At 38.1% G+C, this 18,469-nt stretch overlaps 1 protein-coding gene across 2 annotated transcripts in view; it reads left to right on the top strand.

Annotated features, from left to right (window-relative positions):
- pam (peptidylglycine alpha-amidating monooxygenase) overlaps positions 1-8,592 on the top strand; it is a 55,162-nt gene extending 46,570 nt beyond the window's left edge. For both annotated transcript variants that reach the window (XM_063477945.1, XM_063477946.1), the window contains exons 24-26: positions 4,746-4,985; positions 5,198-5,257; positions 5,960-8,592. In XM_063477945.1, the coding sequence (XP_063334015.1) occupies positions 4,746-4,985; positions 5,198-5,257; positions 5,960-6,138 (479 nt within the window). In that variant the 3' untranslated portion in view covers positions 6,139-8,592. The remainder of the gene's footprint in view (positions 1-4,745; positions 4,986-5,197; positions 5,258-5,959) is intronic.
- The last annotated feature ends 9,877 nt before the right edge of the window (positions 8,593-18,469 follow it).

Raw genomic sequence — 18,469 nt, forward strand, 5'->3', positions numbered from 1 at the left:
CAATCAGCTGTTCTGCATTCAATAAGATGCCAAACAAATTATTTGTGCCACTCCCAAAAAAATTATTTCTGTCCACTATAAAGGAGAACATCGCAGGTGCAGGTCTGACAGCAGCAGGTGTATCACTCCTTTTTCTACCTGGAGACAGCAGTCGCCTCATTATTCTGACACACATCACAAAACTATCCACAACACTACACACTAACTACACAAGACAACACATTAACTACACGCTCCAAACATGCTAAACATCACAAATCTCTGACATCTCAAAACTCGCTCTCTCTCTTTTTCTTCTGTCTTTCTCTCTCTCTCTCTCTCTCTCTCTCTCTCTCTCTCTCTCTCTCTCTCTCTCTCTCCCTCGCCGTCACTCCTAAAACTTCTCCTGTTTTTTTGGTTTTTGTTTTGTCATAAGCAGAGAGTGCTTGCTAGCGCTGTCCTTAGATGCCGCCTATATATTGTTTATCATGACTCGTGGCCTATCAACACAATTTAAAAACTGGTATATATCATCTTCTTGCTTTGTCTTCAAGTGGTAATGTGATTGGCTTACCACGACTACTTTATTCTTCCTCAGTCAAACAACAGCACTCGAGTGCATGATCATGCGATTGTTTTGCCCCCTGAGCTCCAGGTGTTGTGCTAGACAGTGATCGTGATTACCGTCCGCGGGAGCGCACGCAGATGGTTAAAGCTGTAGCGTCCAGATTACTTACGTAGTCAGCTACTTCCGTGCAACTGATATAAGATGCGGTAAGCTGAACACAGCTTCAACCATATGTTTGTTGAAAAATAGTAACGGACTGCATTTTCTTGTTAGTAACTGTAACGGCGTTGTAACGATAGGAATAGTAATTAGTTAGATTACTCATTACTGAAAAAAGTAACGCCGTTATTCCCATCACTGGTTGGAAGTGTGTTCCACAGATGGCAAGACTCTATTGAAAATGCTGAATGAACAAATTTAGATCTGCAATATGATATCTTGCAGTTGCTTTTCACCATGCTCCTAGTAATACAATTACTATCTTGTCTTTGTGTGTATCTATTAAGACACTCTGGGGCCAGCCTATTTATACATTAAAAAAATAAATTTAAGAAAACACAAATGATTAAAACTCTTAAAACTAAGTAGATTATATTTCTTTAAAATGTGACAATGATGCCACCAAACAGATTATTTATACATTATTTTTAAAGATTGATTATATAAGGATATCACAGGCTGAATTGTAGATGGTGCTGCTTGGGTCCAAACTGTCATACAGTATGAAAAATGGGATAATACAATAGAATGCATAAATAACTGAGCTGCTGAAGTAGGTATATAATGCCGAATTAACTTAAAACAATTCAGATTAGCCATAACCGTCTTTGAAATCTTCTTTACATGCTTATAAAATTTAGAATGTGAATCTAAAATTATTCCTAAAACCTTAAAATCTTTAGCCTTCTTTATTTCTTCATTCCTTAACTTGATTTTAAAATCATCAGATAAACTTTGTTTCCTAATAGAAAAATAGATAGAAACTGTTTTTTAAAAATTCAATACAAGATGATTATGTTCCAGCCGTTGTTGGACATCATTCAGATGTGCCGTTAAAGTGTCTGCTGCTTCACAAGGTGATTTAGCTGGTATAGCTGCATTATCTGCATAAAGCTAGCAGCTAGCTTTTGGACAGTGTTGGGTAAGTTACTTTAAATTATTAACTTAGTTACATTACAAGTTACTTCTATCAAAAGTAACTCAGTTACTTCAAGTTACTCGTTACTTTCAAAGTAACTAGTTACTAGGGAAAGTAACTTTGGTTTTACTCAGAATTCTCTTGTTAATGTGTTGCTTCCCTAACTGGATACCCAGCAAGATTGCCAGTCTTCTAGCTTGCTTACTTGCCACAAGCGCACTGTGCCACCTACCAATAGAAAGGAAAAAATAATGTGCATATTTCCAAGAGAGAAATCCCACGGCTGGACCGTCATTGACCGCTGCCATGATTCTAGCCCACGTCACAGCGTCATGTGCGCTTTTTACATCCAACACAAAAACTGCACTCGTGGTGCTTTCGATTGTACTCAGAACTCGGAAATTCTGCCTTCCGAATAGGAAGATGTAGGCAACACCAGACTGCAGATGAGCTGCATACAGGGCTGCACTGGGACAAAAAAATCGGCCCGGGCATTTTGACTAGAGACCGGCTCGCCATTATAGGAAAAATCATAAAGCCTTTGAATGAAAACAAACGCTGTTGTGACAGTGATGTACACTGTTTTGATGGTATATATGCATCAATCTATCAATCGTTTGTTGTAAGATTCAGATAATTATTTTTTAAACGCTAGATATTTTAAATGAGAATAAGAAGAAAAGTATTTCCTTGTGCCCCCCTCTCCCTGTTAATGCCCTACCTGGCCCCCCTGGCAAAACTTTGCTAGAGCCGCCCCTGCACAGTTACCAGCTGTCAGCTACGTAAAAAAAGGATCCTGGTGTTATTTGTCTCTCAGAAACAGTTCATAACTTCCCTTCAACTCATTCATGTCACCTAAAAGGTAAACCTGTTTCTCCATCACCTGTTCAGCTCTGATGATTCAGTAAGGACATCTCCTGGTTTCATCTTCATGTTTCCCTCTCACCAGATAACCAAACTGATATCATGACCAGCAGCTTTTACAGCTGTGGCTCCAGCAAACATCAGCTGATACTAGAAATTAATATTAAATAAATTCTAACAGCAGCTGATCAAGCTTAAACGTGCTGCTGTTGTTTAGCGCAACATCCGCTGGTTTCCTCTTTCTGGCGCAAAGTAGGAGATAAACAAGAGAGAAAAGCCGATCAGCTGATCATTGATCAGTTTCGTGATTGAAGTAGCAACAGGAGAGGAGGGAGGAGACTGCATTTTCACACTACAGACAGCACAGCTGCCTCTGAGAGAAGAAGAGGCAGCTGTGCAGCTCCAGCTTTGTGTCTTTTTTATTGTAGCTGAAGTACGGGACAAACTGTGCTCCTTTTCACCTCAAAACGAAACGCGTGATATTTTCTCTGAATACGAGACGATTCAGTTTTTTACGGGACGGTTGGCAACTCTAATAATTAACCTTATGAACAAAATAAGCTAACAAAATAGAAACTCTGTCATGCTAGCTAGTACGCAGCACGGAAAAAGTCAGCATAACGAAAATAAACTCCACCTAAACTTGGTTTATATCTGACCCAGAGAGACTGCAGGTCATAACTTCTTACCTGACGTTCAGTTCACACTCGGCCCGGCGGCCACCTCGGGTCTCTGCTCCTCCTGCGTTCCCTTTCCCTCATCCACCTGCTGGCCTCCACCACTTGCTAATGTTACTGAATCTGTGGAAGCTCCGCGATAGCCACCACACGAAGTAATGAATAATAACCCTATCTAAATCCCAGTAACGACAAACGCGTTCCTGATTTTGGCATAATAACTAGTTACCTTGCTCGTTACCACAATAATAACGTAGTTACTGTAACGTGTTACTTAATAACGCGTTAGTCCCAACACTGCTTTGGACAACTGGCAGGCAAATCATTTATAAACAAACTAAACAGCAATGGGCCAGGAACAGATCCTTGGGGAATACCCATTCTATATTCCAACAGAATGGGTATTCCCCAAGGATCTGTTTCCTTTCCTTTATCAACCCTCACACTCTGCTCTCTTTTGAAGAAGATACGACTCAAACCAATCATCTGCTTGCTTTGAAAAAGCTAATTTAGTAAATTTAATAATCTATTTTTATAAGATGATCCCAATTGCAATTTGCAAACTCCTGTTCAAATTTTACAATTTCAGACTTGGGATTAAACGTCTTTACATGGCCAGGGTTGTTTGTACTAAAATACTGCAGTTGTTTTTTAGTCAATTTCCTAACAGTTAAAATCATATTATGATCAGACAGACCAGTTAATAAATTATTGTATCCTACTGAGAAAACCCCAGCAATCAGATGACCCGCTTTGAGCAAGCACTTTGGCAATAGTGGAAAGGAAAAACTCCTTTTTTTAAAGAGGAGAGGCAGCCATCTGAAGCGACTGGTTGGTGGTGAGAGGAAGAATGAGGAGGAACAAAGAAAAGCTGTGGAAGAAAGCCAGAGATTAATAATAACTAAGGATTAAATCTGGTGTATAAACGCCTCTCAATACTCAATTCAATCATAGCGCTGAATTGATGCTTTTGACCCTTATTACATGGAGTGCCAACTCTTAATGGTCACAATTGCAAAATGTATATAAAAATCACAAAAACAGCTTTACTTAATCATTTTATTCTTAACAGTAAGCACATTGTGAGTGAAACAAATGAGTGAATAAGAAACACTCGTCATCGGAAGCCCCCAGCAGCCTAGACCTAGGAATCAAAGGTTTGCTTCAGCTGGCATCACAAAGGAAGTAACGTAATGTAAGGTCGTCACAGTTGACTGGTGACACAATTGCCTGTGATAAAAACACCTTTGTTATTGGACTGATTCTTATATAGTGCTTTTCTACTCTCTCACATTTACCCAATTACACCCATTTTCACAAGCACTGTCTCCAAACTGAGTGCTGTCTAACCACATTCATACTCCGATGGATGCATCAGAGAGCAACTTGGGGTTAGTATCTTGCCCAAGGATACTTGGCATGCAGACTGGAGGAGCTTGGGATTGAACCATCATCTTTGAGGCTTTACAGAACTGGTGTAAAAGGAACACTGATAACTAGAATATGTCTCTCACTATAGAAATGGACACCGTTGTCCAAACTAAGGTAAAGCAAGACACATCAAAGACCGCAGCCATCCAAGAGAAGCAAACTGTGGTCCAAAAAACTCAACCACAGTTAGAGGCAGACAAAGAGAGGAAGAGTCCAGCAAAGCTTAACAAAGGAGAGCGTGTACTCCCAGTCATCATCACCACCCTGCTGCTCATTCCTCTGGTTGTTGTGATCTCCATAGGAGTCTTCATTTCCTGGAGGAAAAAAAGTATGTATGAAAACACCCATGGGAGTCTGTGCAGAAAATCCATTCGTTTTTAATATTGAACAACAAATGAGATAGAAATTAGGCCATTTTAACTACTTTTGACTGCACTGTCTTCTTGCACAGTGCACATTGTTCTGCTCTGTTTCCTCTCTTGTCTTTGGTCATCTAAACAGTCAGTGAACATTAAACGTAATACTGTTGAACATTTGCAGATCAACGTGAGGTCAAAGCTGAACCCAGCTCAGTGAGAGGCATTTTGGGAAAAATAAGGGGTATGTTGTTTACATTACATTAAATATTTAATAAATACCAGACTTCGTTTTTATTTAATATAAGGTTTAAGATACTTCATGTATTTTTTTTCATTTGTCAGATATACTAACTACCGAATATATTCAGCTGGACTTCCAGTAGTATGCTCATACTGTGAAGTTCAGCTGTCACAAAAAAACAACAGTTCTGCAGTACCGACAGGCTATGAGAGAAGATCATTTATTGACTTTGTTTTAGCTAAGACCCATTTACTTGTAACCAACACAAATTTAGGTTATCACTCTTCCTTCTTTCTTCTCTTTTGTCTTCTTTAAAAAAATTTTTGATACTAAACCATCATTAAGGAAAAATATTGTAAAATTTCAGTCATATATAAAAACTTTTAACATTTAACCCCCTTCTTCCCCTTCCTTTACCACATTATGTCTAAAGAAGTGTTCATTCATCTTCATTAGTGTCTGTTGAAGGCATGACCAGGCTAGAAAACATTTCAGAAAATGAAAATAGATCCTCTCTTATGTCATCATCTTATTGACCATAGCTTTACACAGGGATGAATGAATATCCTCAATACAATGCACTGCCAGTGTGTAAACTGAAGCCATCATTCTAAGTTGAGAATTATTTCTCTTAAATCTGTAGATTTTTATCGTCATATTGACATCTTCATTTCCTCCTCTCTGGTATTTAACCTTTACTAGGTAAAGCAGTGGGCAGTCTGAATCTGGGAAACTTCTTTCCATCCCATAAGGGTTATAGTCGTCAGGGCTTTGACCAGCTGAGTACTGAAGGCAGTGACCAAGAGAGAAATGATGAGGACAGCAGCGACTCTGAAAATGAGGAGTACTCTGCTCTGCCGCCGCCTCAGTCCTCCTCTTAGATGTTCTGGGGCCAACTGCAAACCTTCCACCAACCTTCTGCTAAAATCGCTGATGTAGTTATTCATCACATGTGTAACTGTTGTACCAGCTGCCAATGTGTGTGTGTGTGTGTGTATGTGTGTTATTGTATGTAAAAAATATTTTGATAAGTTATTTATTTAATTCAGCTATGGTATTCATACAGCCTTTTCTGGCATAATCTACTCATGTCACAGTGTCACTCATTTGATTTCCCCAAATCAAACCTGCTTTTACTGAGATTATTAACAATATTTTGAAAAATCTGGAGTTGGTTTTGGCCTTAAAATAACAATGCAAATCTGTTAAAAGAATGAGATCATTTCCCCTTCAGCTGTTAAAGGCTGATGTTGGATTGCTGTCCGCCTTCAAAGTCAGTGTTTTTTTTAACATGCATTCCCTTTGTTTTATTAACAAAGGATTCATCTTGATGGTGATTAATCAGCCTCCAACTGTCCTGCACCATAATGTAGCTCTCACTCTAGTCATTATGGACTTGGCTTCCTCGTCAGCTATATTCTTGCTGTTCATGGCGAAAAAATACTCTGATGAATTCTGTCATTTTTCTGTTTCTCAAGTTTTTAGCAAAAGTGGCATTTCATTTGAAGTGTGAAATAGAGAAATATTGTCAATTCATTTTTTTCAGTTTTATTTATACAGCACCAAATCACAACAACAGTTGATGAAAAGTTTGTAATAATACGCAGAGACTACGCAGGATGCATTTAAATATCACACTCACTTGAATGAAAATTGCTTGTGTGGTGAAACCCACTGCATATGAGATTTGATGAGAATTTTTTTTTTAATCCTGTATTTGGGAAATTCTTTTTTTACAGCCACTGAAATGACTAACTATAATTATAATAATGTATGGTCAGACATATATATTGTGTTATAGAGGGAGATGGCATATAAAAGATTTCCTATATCTGTTTTTGTAGCAGCAGAGCTACAAAAACAGCTCTTGTTTGTTAGAATAGCTGGTGCAGTGATTGGTCAGGATTATCCATAATGGATTATCCATAATGGACAATGGTGACAACCTGTCCACCAAATGTGCTTCAAATGTGTCCAGTTTGCAGCCAATCACACAGCCAGCCTCTCTAATCAGTTTATTCAATCTGTTGGTCACTATATTATGATTTGATGATATCACTTAATAAATTACTTGCTCATAAAAGATTGCTTTCTCTGGGAAAGTTTCCCAAATTTAAAACATCTGATCTTGTTTGCAGTTTCAGTTATTGTGTTATCTATATGGTAACCTACTTACTGCCACTTTTGCTGGTCATTGCGCTTGTTGCATTGAAAAGGAAATGTAGGGGGCGGCGCAAACACTGTTATCGTCACCATGTCGAGTGGTTGACCTAATATGGTTACTTCTACCCTTAAACACAATGATTTTACACCGTTTCATTATCATTTCTATTTTTCATTTAATCTTAAGCTGGATCAGTTTTTTTTACTTGTGATTCTGTGCCTCTTTGCATCTGTCTTGCCTTTTGTTTTAATTACGTGCCATTACAACACATACCATGGGATGAAAACTGCTGCCAGTAGAGCTTGTATCATAGTGATTTTATTTCCCTTCAGAAAATTTTATAGTGTATAAATTCATATATGCCTGAATCTCTGTGCACTAATCATTCTTTAGAACAGGGGTAGGGAACGTTAGTCCTTGAGAGCCGGTGTCCTGCAGGTTTTAGATCTCACCCTGGGTCACGACACCCGACTCAAATGATTAGGTCATTACCAGGCCTCTGGAGAACTTCAAGAAATGTTGAGGAGGTAATTTAGCCATTTAAATCAGCTGTGTTGGATCAAGGACACATCTAAAACCTGCAGACCTCTTGAGGCCTGGAGTTCCCTACCCCTGCTTTAGAAGAACCACTTCTCAAGCTTCATAATGTTAAACCCAGCTTATAAATATATATACACAAAATATATATGGTTTTGTTTTATCTTGTCCTACCTAGCAGCCTAAACCAACTGGGTGTTCTGACTTAATCAATAAAAGCATTTATATGTAAAAATCAATAAAGACATATTCAGTCTGATGGCAGCAGTGTGGCACAAGTGAAGTCCAAATTAATGTGTATTAATTAAATTAATTAAGGAAAATTCACTGAACACACTTCATGCACATACTGGAAGCTCAAAGATAGTGGATGAAGACTTTTGTTTATTCAAAATATTCAAGTTTGTTCAGGATTCTGAGGTTTAGTTTCAGTTACTCTTTTTTCCTTTTTTATGTAGTCTGCACCACTTCTTTTTGTATTTAACCTCAGTATATCATAATGTTTAAATGATTTCCTAACACGATGCCATGTTTTACATGTGGATGCTGTAATATTAGTTGTGACACACTGGTTTTGCTGCAAGAGTACTATTTTCAGTAACTGTTATTTGTGTAATAAAGTGTTTGCAAAGCATTGTGGAAATCATGGTGGTTGTAGGATCAGAACACTTGTCATGTGGTTCAAACTGATACAAGAGATACTGAGATGCAAACTGAATGACTACTGCGTTTGCACAATTAGTGACAGTGGAAAGAAAAGATCCCTTTTAACCTTGGGCAGAACCAGGCTGAGGGAGAGGCAGGAATCCACAGTGAACAGTAAGGGTGATGACAGGATAAAAGACACTGTGGACGAGAGCCAGAGATCAATAATAACTGATGATTAAATGCAGAGTGGTGTATAAACACATAGTAAAAAAGATGAGTGAAGAATAATAATGATGGATTGCATTTATATAGCGCTTTTCTAGGCACCCAAAGCGCTTTACAATTCCACTATTCATTCACTCTCACATTCACACACTGGTGGAGGCAAACTACAGTTGTAGCCAGAGCTGCCCTGGGGCAGACTGACAGAAGCGAGGCTGCCATATCGCGCCATCGGCCCCTCTGGCCAACACCAGTAGGCGGTAGGGTAAAGTGTCTTGCCCAAGGACACAACGACCAGGACAGGGAGAGAGCAGGGGGATCGAACGGGCAACCTTCCGGTTACAGATGAGCTTCCTAATCCCCTGAGCCCCCCAAGAAGAAACACTCCATGCTCCCGGCAGACTACGCCAATTGTAGCATAGGTATTTTATTTTAAATTCAATTCTGAAATTACAGGAAGCCAATTTAGAAAGTGTTAGGTCTGCACTTGCAGGCCTTGCTAGCTCAGAGACTTATCACCGTGAACAAAGCAAGACAATTAGAGCTCGATCGGTTTTTACTTGCGCAAGGGAAGCCTGATCAGGATCTTGGAGCTCCAAGTTTCTCACCTGATCCCAGACAACTCCAACTCCGGCCTTCCCTCGCAACCCTTTTATTAACTTCAACGGTTACACAAAAATCTCATTAATCATGCGACAGATAAGACACTCACATGTGAACATGTGATGTGTGCGTCTGTGATATGTGAGCATGTAATGTGTGTGTGTGTGTGTGTGTGTGTGAGCATGTGATGTGATCACGTGATGTTTGTGTGTGTATGTGTGTGGAAAACAGAGGTGAGCATTCTTGCTAAAGATCTAATCATCTTGCACAGTGACAACCATATTGATTCATAATTCTCTAACAGAAAGTATGGGAGAAATATGCTCTATTTTGTCCCTGTTAGTATTCTTTTCATTGACGTCTCATTCAGGGAAAGTGTCAAATCTGAAAATAGATATTAAATTAAACCATACCAAAATAAAGTGATCTCTCTCCTTTCATCTCAACATTGCTGTCATAAAGTTGATTGCCTGTCAATTAATATGTAGATTCAGCCTTTAGACTGAACAGGCTGATCCAGAAGGCAAGCTCTGTTCCGGAATGCCCTCTGGACCCAGTGAAGGTGGGGAATGACAGGAGAATGGTGGCTAAGCTGTCATTCCTGATGGACAACATCTCCCACCCCATGCAGGAGACTAACAGCACTGAACAGCTCCTTCAGTGGCAGGCTGCAGCACCCACGATGTGGGATGAAGAGATTCTGCAGGTCTTTCTTTCCTACTGCTGTCGGACTCTACAACAAAGACTTCGCCGCTGACCACACATCCACACATGTGCAATAACACGAAGTGCTTTTTTTTTCTTCCTGAAAACGTAGTATTTTATTCTATTGCATATAGTATGTTATTCTTTTTATTGTATTATATTCCATTGTTTTTCTTAATTTTTGCTGCTGTAACTTTGCACTGTCCACTTCAATCTTGTAAGAGACTGCAGCACTCCTATGTCTCTAAGGGTGTGGGAGCATTAGCATGACTAGGGGTTGAGTCCATTAACAATGAATGGAGCTGGGGAAGTTGAGAGCTATGGAAACACAGCTACCATTAAACAAGTAAACTAATTTCAGTGATTTAACATCATAACAGTTTACTATGGCTAACCAACTTATCCAACATGTGTGATGTAGAGAAGCTGGAGTGTGACAACGTTGTTAATAACTTCTTTAGTACATTAGCAAGAAAAGCTATGACAGTGATGCAGAATGGACAGCTCTGACCGTGTTTGCTATAATAAAACAGGCAAGTTGTTCAGGTGCAGGCTCAGCATTGCTTTCAAACATCTATGAGAACGTTTGAATTTATTATGTTTAACCAGCTCTCTTGCCAACACTCCACTTTCATTTTTTCATATTTTAATCCCTTCTATAGATTGACTGTATGTAACACACTGCTGAAGCCTTTTAATTCACCTGATCTTTTTGTTTTTTAATATTTTAATATACTTTTTGAAAAATTAAGATTTAGGATTGTGTTTCTGAGCTTATGAACAACAATCATATTTTCATAGTATGTGGTCCTCACAGGACAGCCACTGTTAAAATATGATTTATAGAATATGATTCTAAACATTAAAAACATTTGAAATGATCTTAAACATGTTATTCAACTTAACATTGATGGGAAACATTTTTCTGCTGAAGAATTATTTTTTTTACCTTAGATACTTTTCATTTATGCACTTTTATGTATAATGAGGTGCTTTCATTGTGTTTTATTGCTTCTTTTCCTAACTGAATGGTTTGAAAAACTTCCCCACCATGTGTCACTTTCAGGTAATAATACATTTTTTAAATAATATAGTAGATGTTCATTTAACTATAACAGTAATAATCCATCCATTTTCTTATCCTTGTAAGGGTCGCGGGGGAGCTGCAGCCTATCTCAGCTACCAGACAGGCGGCTGTAGTATGTTACTGCTGTTCTTTCTTTTGGATACACATTCTCTCTTTCTAGTCCTTGTCAGTACTCTTACTGCAACATTTTGGATCAACTGAAGGCTTGTTAAGGAGTTTTAGGACAGTATGATATGAACTGAATGAATAGTCCATCTGAGAAGTAATAAATGCATGAACTGGCTTTTCAGCATCACTCTGAGACAGGATGTTTCTAATTTTAGAGCTGTTGTGCAAATGCAGAAAGTACTGATGCATTTTTGATTAATATGTGCATTGAAGGACATATCCTGGTCAAATACAACTCCTGGAGGCCATGGTAATGCCATCCAGAATCCATAAACCTTGCTTCCTTCAAGTTAGTGGATTGGACTGGGAGTAAAACAAAAGTTCCTCTTAGATTTTTCCAAAAATTGTAGTTGTTTTAACTGCCCCTAAGCCAGTGGCAGGCTAGGCCCATTGTTCCACATGGGCCTGTCCTCCAGTACAAGGCCTGTTTGCGCAGACTGAAGGGCAAGGACATCCGGGTCAGTAGCCATCGCATCAAAGTCTATGCCAACAGAACAGCACAGTTTTTTCAAATATTCTGTGTAAAATCATACATTTCAGGTTACTTTTTTAAATTAGATATTAGTTAGACACAATTGTAATTGCTATTAAGCCTTGACATTGTGGTCATCTATCTGAGCCTTAAAACGAACTGGATGGAGACCTTTTCGCTTCACAATAATTTAATATCTTATTAGCCACCTGTGGTTCTTTTTAAACAGAAAAATAGATGTCAAATTGACTTCAAAAACAGAATTGCCTGGACAAGTTTGAATTAATTTTTGATTTTCTCTAACACATGGGGTCAAACGTATACAGGTTAGTACAAGTAAAGTATTACATAAAGGCATCCCTACATATTTGTTGGTCTGTACACCGAAAAACATATCATGATCAAAATTACTTCATGATTCCTCACACTATTACTGGTGGCAATCTAAACTAAGTTTCTGGTTAGACTCAGTTTTATATTTTAAGGATCAAGCTGAATAATCTCAGTTTTTCTGAATTTAAAAGTAAGAAATTAGAGGTAATCCAGGTCCTTATGTCTTTAAGACATGGGTATAGTTTAACTGTTCTATCGCCATAATTGTATCATCTGGTGTCACAAAGTAATTGGGGATCACCTGCCAAGCAATGAAAATCTAGGCAGATTTTCGAGGATTCCTAATGCTTTGATCAATGCCACCTTGAAAACCTGTGGTATGTATATTTAAAGAGAAAGAATAAGTAAATATTTGTAAAACCTTTTTGTATTTAATCACGCATATGTAGGATCAGTGCAAATATATTCATATAAAGCGTTTTTCTACAACTTCATGAAGATTGCTGTAACTTTGGATAGAAGACTCAGACACACATATTTATGACTTTATCTTATAGAATTCAACACGCCCGTGCTGGGAAAATAGGGTTTGCAGCTGTTTGAGCTCAGATTTTCAAGTTATTCACAAAATGAAAACCTATACTTTGTTTTGGCGGAGAACTCCATTCAAATGCATGTAGTAGCGAGAAACGCACTGTCTTTGCGAAATAAAGCGTGTTTCTATAACTTCATACAGACAGCTGTAACTTTTGATAGAAGACTCAGACGCACATATTTATGGCTTTATCTTATAGAATTCAACACGCCCGTGCGGAAAATAGGTTTTGCAGCTGTTTGAGCTTAGATTTTCAAGTTATTCACAAAATGAAAACCTATACTTTGTTTTGGCGGAGAACTCCATTCAAATGCATGTAAAAGGGAGTTTTTCCTTCCCACTGTCGCCAAAGTGCTTGCTCATAGGGGGTCATATGATATGATTGTTGGGTTTTTCTCTGTATTTAATATTGTGCTATCTACTGTACAATATAAAGCGCCTTGAGGCGACTTTTGTTGTGATTTGGCGCTATATAAATAAAATTGAATTGAATTGAATTGAATAGTAGCGAGAAACGCACTGTCTTTGCGAAATAAAGCGTTTTTCTAAAACTTCATAAAGATACCTGTAACTTTTGATAGAAGACTCAGACACACATATTCATGGCTTTGCCTTTTAGAATTCAGCCTCTGTGTGCTGGGAAAATAGGTTTTGCAGCTGTTTGAGCAGAGATTTTCAAGTTATTCACAAAATGAAAACCTATACTTTATCTCAGTCAAGAACTCCATTCAAATGCATGTAATAGTGAGAAAGCACTGTCATGGCGAAAGCAAGCGTTTTTGAACAACTTCATGAAGATAGCTGTAACTTTTGATAGAAGACTCAGACACACATAGTCATAGCTGTATCTTGTAGAATTTAATATCATCTTGTTAGGCAACTTGATTTGCAGCTTTTTGAGCTCAGATTTTCAAGTTATTCACAAAATGAAAACCTATACTTTGTTTTGGGCGAGAACTCCATTCAAATGAATGTAATAGCGAGAAACGCATTGCCTTGGTGAAATAAAGCGTTTTTCTAAAACTTCATAAAGATACCTGTAACTTTTGATTGAAGACTCAGACACACATATTCATGGCTTTGCCTTTTAGAATTCAGCCTCTGCGTGCTGGGAAAATAGGTTTTGCAGCTGTTTGAGCAGAGATTTTCAAGTTATTCACAAAATGAAAACCTATACTTTGTTTTGGGCGAGAACTCCATTCAAATGAATGTAATAGCGAGAAACGCACTGTCTTTGCAAAATAAAGCGTTTTTCTACAACTTCATACAGACAGCTGTAACTTTTTATAAAAGACTCAGACGCACATATTTATGGCTTTATCTTATAGAATTTAGCATCCCCATGTTGTGAAAACAGTTTTGGGCTAGAACTCCATTCAAATGCATTTAATTGTAAGGAATCGCACTGTCTTGGCAAAATAAAGTGTTTTTTTACAACTTCATAAAGATAGCTGTAACTATTGAGAGAAGACTCAGACAAGCATATTATGGCGGAATCTCAGACAAGCATTACGGCTGAATCTTATAGAATTCAGCATCCTATTGGCATTAAATTATTTTAAGTGCCCCAATTCTATGCTTTATATTAACTAAAATGCCATATAGCCATATAGTGTAGTATTAAGTGGACACGGCCCGTAAAATAAATGCAACAGACTATGTGTCCTTGGTGGGTGGAATGCTGTAGACTCTCCCTCATGCTTGCCTGGGAGAAAGTAGATAACAGGGGACAGTGGGAAGTTACTGAAAAACTGTTGTTTAGACTAGAGAGTGACCAGCAGATTGTTTGATTGTAATTGATTGTTTATTCTGAGAAAAAACGCAGAAATGGGATGATACACTGTTTTATGATGCATTGTACTGCTGCTTTATAAGAAAATACTGTTTGCAGAGAATCATGGCCTTATTTGTCTGATTAGATAGAACAAACATACTGCACAGGAAGCCAAGGTCATAACTTAGGCTCACTTAGAGAAAGAAAGAATGTAAATGCTTTGTTTGGAGGGGGCCGAAGCTATAAGAATGTGAGAAACAGTCAGACACTTCGAGATTTTGCAGGACACCCTCCCTTGCTCATCTCCCGTCCGACGTTTGTAATTAGTAGTGTATGGAATAAAGAAATTGTTGATTGAGCATTTATACACAGAGTGTTGTTCTTCCTTCAACCCAAAGATCAAGGAATTGCGATATTTAACAACTTGGTGCCATGACCCAGATCTTTGGTTTGCTGAGGAAGGCAGATTTGGCCTGTGGTGAGATGGTGAGACGAGGCGAACAGAGGACCGGTCCAACAGAATAAAAAGGTGAGCAACACCTATTGTAAAAAATCGAAGTGTGCATATTGGACATTCTAAATTAATCTGTTCGCTAAGTTACACGTATTTTCACATTAAATTCTGTCTGTGTCTGGTTTTCGGCATGAGAAACAGAACATCACAAGTTGAGGCTGAATTCCAGTGTGTGTAGGTTCCACATTAAATTCCAGATTTAATTTTGTCTATGACTGGCTTTTGGGGCAAGAAACTGTGAAAAATTTCTAAGTTAAGGCCAAGGTTTTAGTATATGAAATAGAGTATGAAACAGAGACTGGCTTTTGGTGCAGAAACACTTTACATTATTTAGTGAAAATTGAAATAAACTAGAATAAATAACACAGGAACATTTGAAATGACTGAAAGATGACTTCATATAGGGAAAAATATATATCACATATGCAGGACACCTTAAACTAGTTTTTTAATTAAGCAGCAAGGCAGAACAAAATCAGGGCTGTATCAAGACACGAGGACTGAACCCCAATTCAACCAGACTACAACAATTCAAAATCAGGACTACTTAGGACTTAACCAAGACAGAACCAGAATCAGAACTAGATGATAGTAGCACTAAAAATCATCATAGACCTGCACTACACGCATTTTTTAATTCTACCAAAGTACACTATATAGATTGAGAAAAGTTTATATAATTATTTAGCCTTGTTGTGCAAACAAGCCTGCATAACTTAATAAATATAGAATTTAAAAAATAACAAACCTAAAAAGAAACACTAGGTAAGAGATACATGAGTACCTATGATACGGTGATACTTTTGGTAAACAACCATTTGACTAACATGTCTGTCTCACCTGCTCTTGTTCCATCTCTGTTCTGTCCTCATTCTCCTCTCTCTGTTCCTCTCCATCTCCCTCTCTGTTCCTCTCTCTCCCTCTCTGTTCCTCTCTTTCCCTCTCTGCTCCTCTCTCGTCCTCTCTGTTCCTGTCTCTCCCTCTCTGTGCTGACAATCATCAAATATACAGTTGAAACCAGATATTTACGTACTCTTCAGATAAAAACACAAACACTTTTTTAATTGTAACATCAAATCAGACTAAATGTTTATTTTTTTAGGTTGATAAATATAAAAAACATATTTGTTAAATTTAAGAGTAAAGAGAGAAATTGTCTATTTCTTAATTGTAAATGGCACCAAATTGTATTCAAAATTGAGCCACACTTGTGGAGCTCCACAATTCTTTTCCTGGTGTTTTGGTTGACATCTCTTGATTTTCCCATTTCAAAGAAACAGGCTCTGTGTTTTGCCTTATATGCATCCACAGGTGTGCCACCAATTTACTCACATGGACTCTACTAACCTATCACAAACTTCTTCAGCTCAGAATGGAATCGTCTGGAGTTTCCTTATTAATTAACAATAAACTTAGTGTATATGTACTCCTACATTTGATGAAAGTGATAGACAGCTCTGTCTCTCTTTATTCTGACATTTAACTAATTCAAAAGATATTTCAATATTTATTTATCCAAAACAAGTTTACTCTAAATTGATGTTGTACAGTAAAAAAATGTTCTTGTGTTTTCTATAAAGTGTATGTAAATATCTGGTTTAAACTGTGAATATACTGCTGTGTATTGAAATTCCTCTTGTTTTGCATAGAAATATACTGAACAACATACAAAGTATAATATATAAAATAACATCTACCAGAGTTTTTTCTTTGAGAGAAGCTCCTTATGTCCATTCTTGTATATCAGTACATTACTGAAACAGATTTATTTAGCCGTGGAGGGAAACAACTGAAAATATGAAATAAACATACATGTAAGCTAAGACTCTCTAAAGAAACAGCATTGTTGTTCGGCTTTTCATTTTGCCATTTGTTGATTCACTTGAAGAACAAGTAACGTAATATGGGTCAAGTGATCAGTTTGATATCAATCTTTCGTGATACACCGTCATATTTACATTATTTGTGCAGTACGAATGATTTGCTTTGGTACCTGGTCAAACTTCAGTTCTCCTCTGTCTGCCTCACTGCGCTTCTCCAACAGCGCACTCCAGGTAGCAGCTGCCCCGCCTCGCTTAGTGTCTGAGCTCTGATCATACCAATATTAGGGGGGATTTACGCACAGTCGTAAATTCCTACAGTGTGCACTATGCGCTTCGAATATTGTGTGTAGTTTTTTGTTTTATACAGTTGTCAGCCAGGCATCTAACTATGAAAAAATTATACTCCAAAAGACCCCGGGCTTCTGAAAAAACAACCCGGGCTTAAGCCCAGTAAGCCAGCCCCCCGCTCCGCCCCTGTATCAAAGCCCTGTACTGCCCTATAGATTACATTAGATTAGATGAAACTTTATTTATCCCTCCTGAATTTCCCGGGTTCCTCCGGGTTCCTCCGGGAAATTCAGTTTCCAGTAGCACAGCACCGACAGAAGTTGCAGAATGTGAGCAGAAATACACCATATATACACATATAAATACAGAGAATACAAAAGGGATAAATAGAGTAAATAGGAATAAGAATACAAGGGAACGGCACATTTCAAGTATTGTGAGTCGATTACACCGTTGGATATTAACAAAAACTATTGCACAGTGAAAAGGCACTACAGCTTACTTGTTCCCCCCTCCTCTGTCCCCGTTTCCCCTCCCTCTCCCCTCCAGCGAGGAGTTAAACAGTTTGTTGGCGTGTGGGACAAAGGACTTTTTAAGTCTGCTGTCCTTGACTTTGGGAGAAGCTACCTGTCACTGAACAGACTCCTCTGCTTGTTTATGGCCGTGTGCAGAGGATGCCCAGCATGGTCCATAATGTCCATATTGCACCTTAATTTGTTTTTATATAAGTGAGTGGAATGAGTCTTCAGTTGAATGTTTTTTAATAGGCAAAAAATACTTAAATAAGTAAATGGCGAGTCGAATTTTTGTCTTTTTTTTCTATTTTTGCTGATCCGAAAATTGATCCGATCCGTGACTTAAAACCGTGATCCGATCCGAACCGTGAGATTTTTGATCCGTTGCACCACTAGATGTGGAGCAGTACAGCTACAGCAGTGTCTCCCACCATGCAAAGCCAGGAGAGATTTACCAATGAGATGAAACTTTCTTTCACTGTCTGATTGGCTGAGATTTCTTAGGTCCACTTGGAAGTGTAACAACAGATTAACATTTCATTTGAGTAAAGCTGAATCTCAGATTATAGGCTATCTTGAGTGCACAAATAAAGGTGTGTTTGATTTCATTCAGTTTTATTTATTTAGTGCCAAATTTGTCAACAATTTTCTGTTTTGCCTCCAGACATTACAGTGAATTAGATTTGATTTTGTTTTGTTTTTTCCACTAGTCCACTAGTGGAAGCCACTGTAGAAGCCATTCACATTTTTTCCCTCGTCATGTT

This window comes from Pelmatolapia mariae, linkage group LG7 (assembly GCF_036321145.2).
Source record: "Pelmatolapia mariae isolate MD_Pm_ZW linkage group LG7, Pm_UMD_F_2, whole genome shotgun sequence".
NCBI lineage: Eukaryota > Metazoa > Chordata > Actinopteri > Cichliformes > Cichlidae > Pelmatolapia > Pelmatolapia mariae.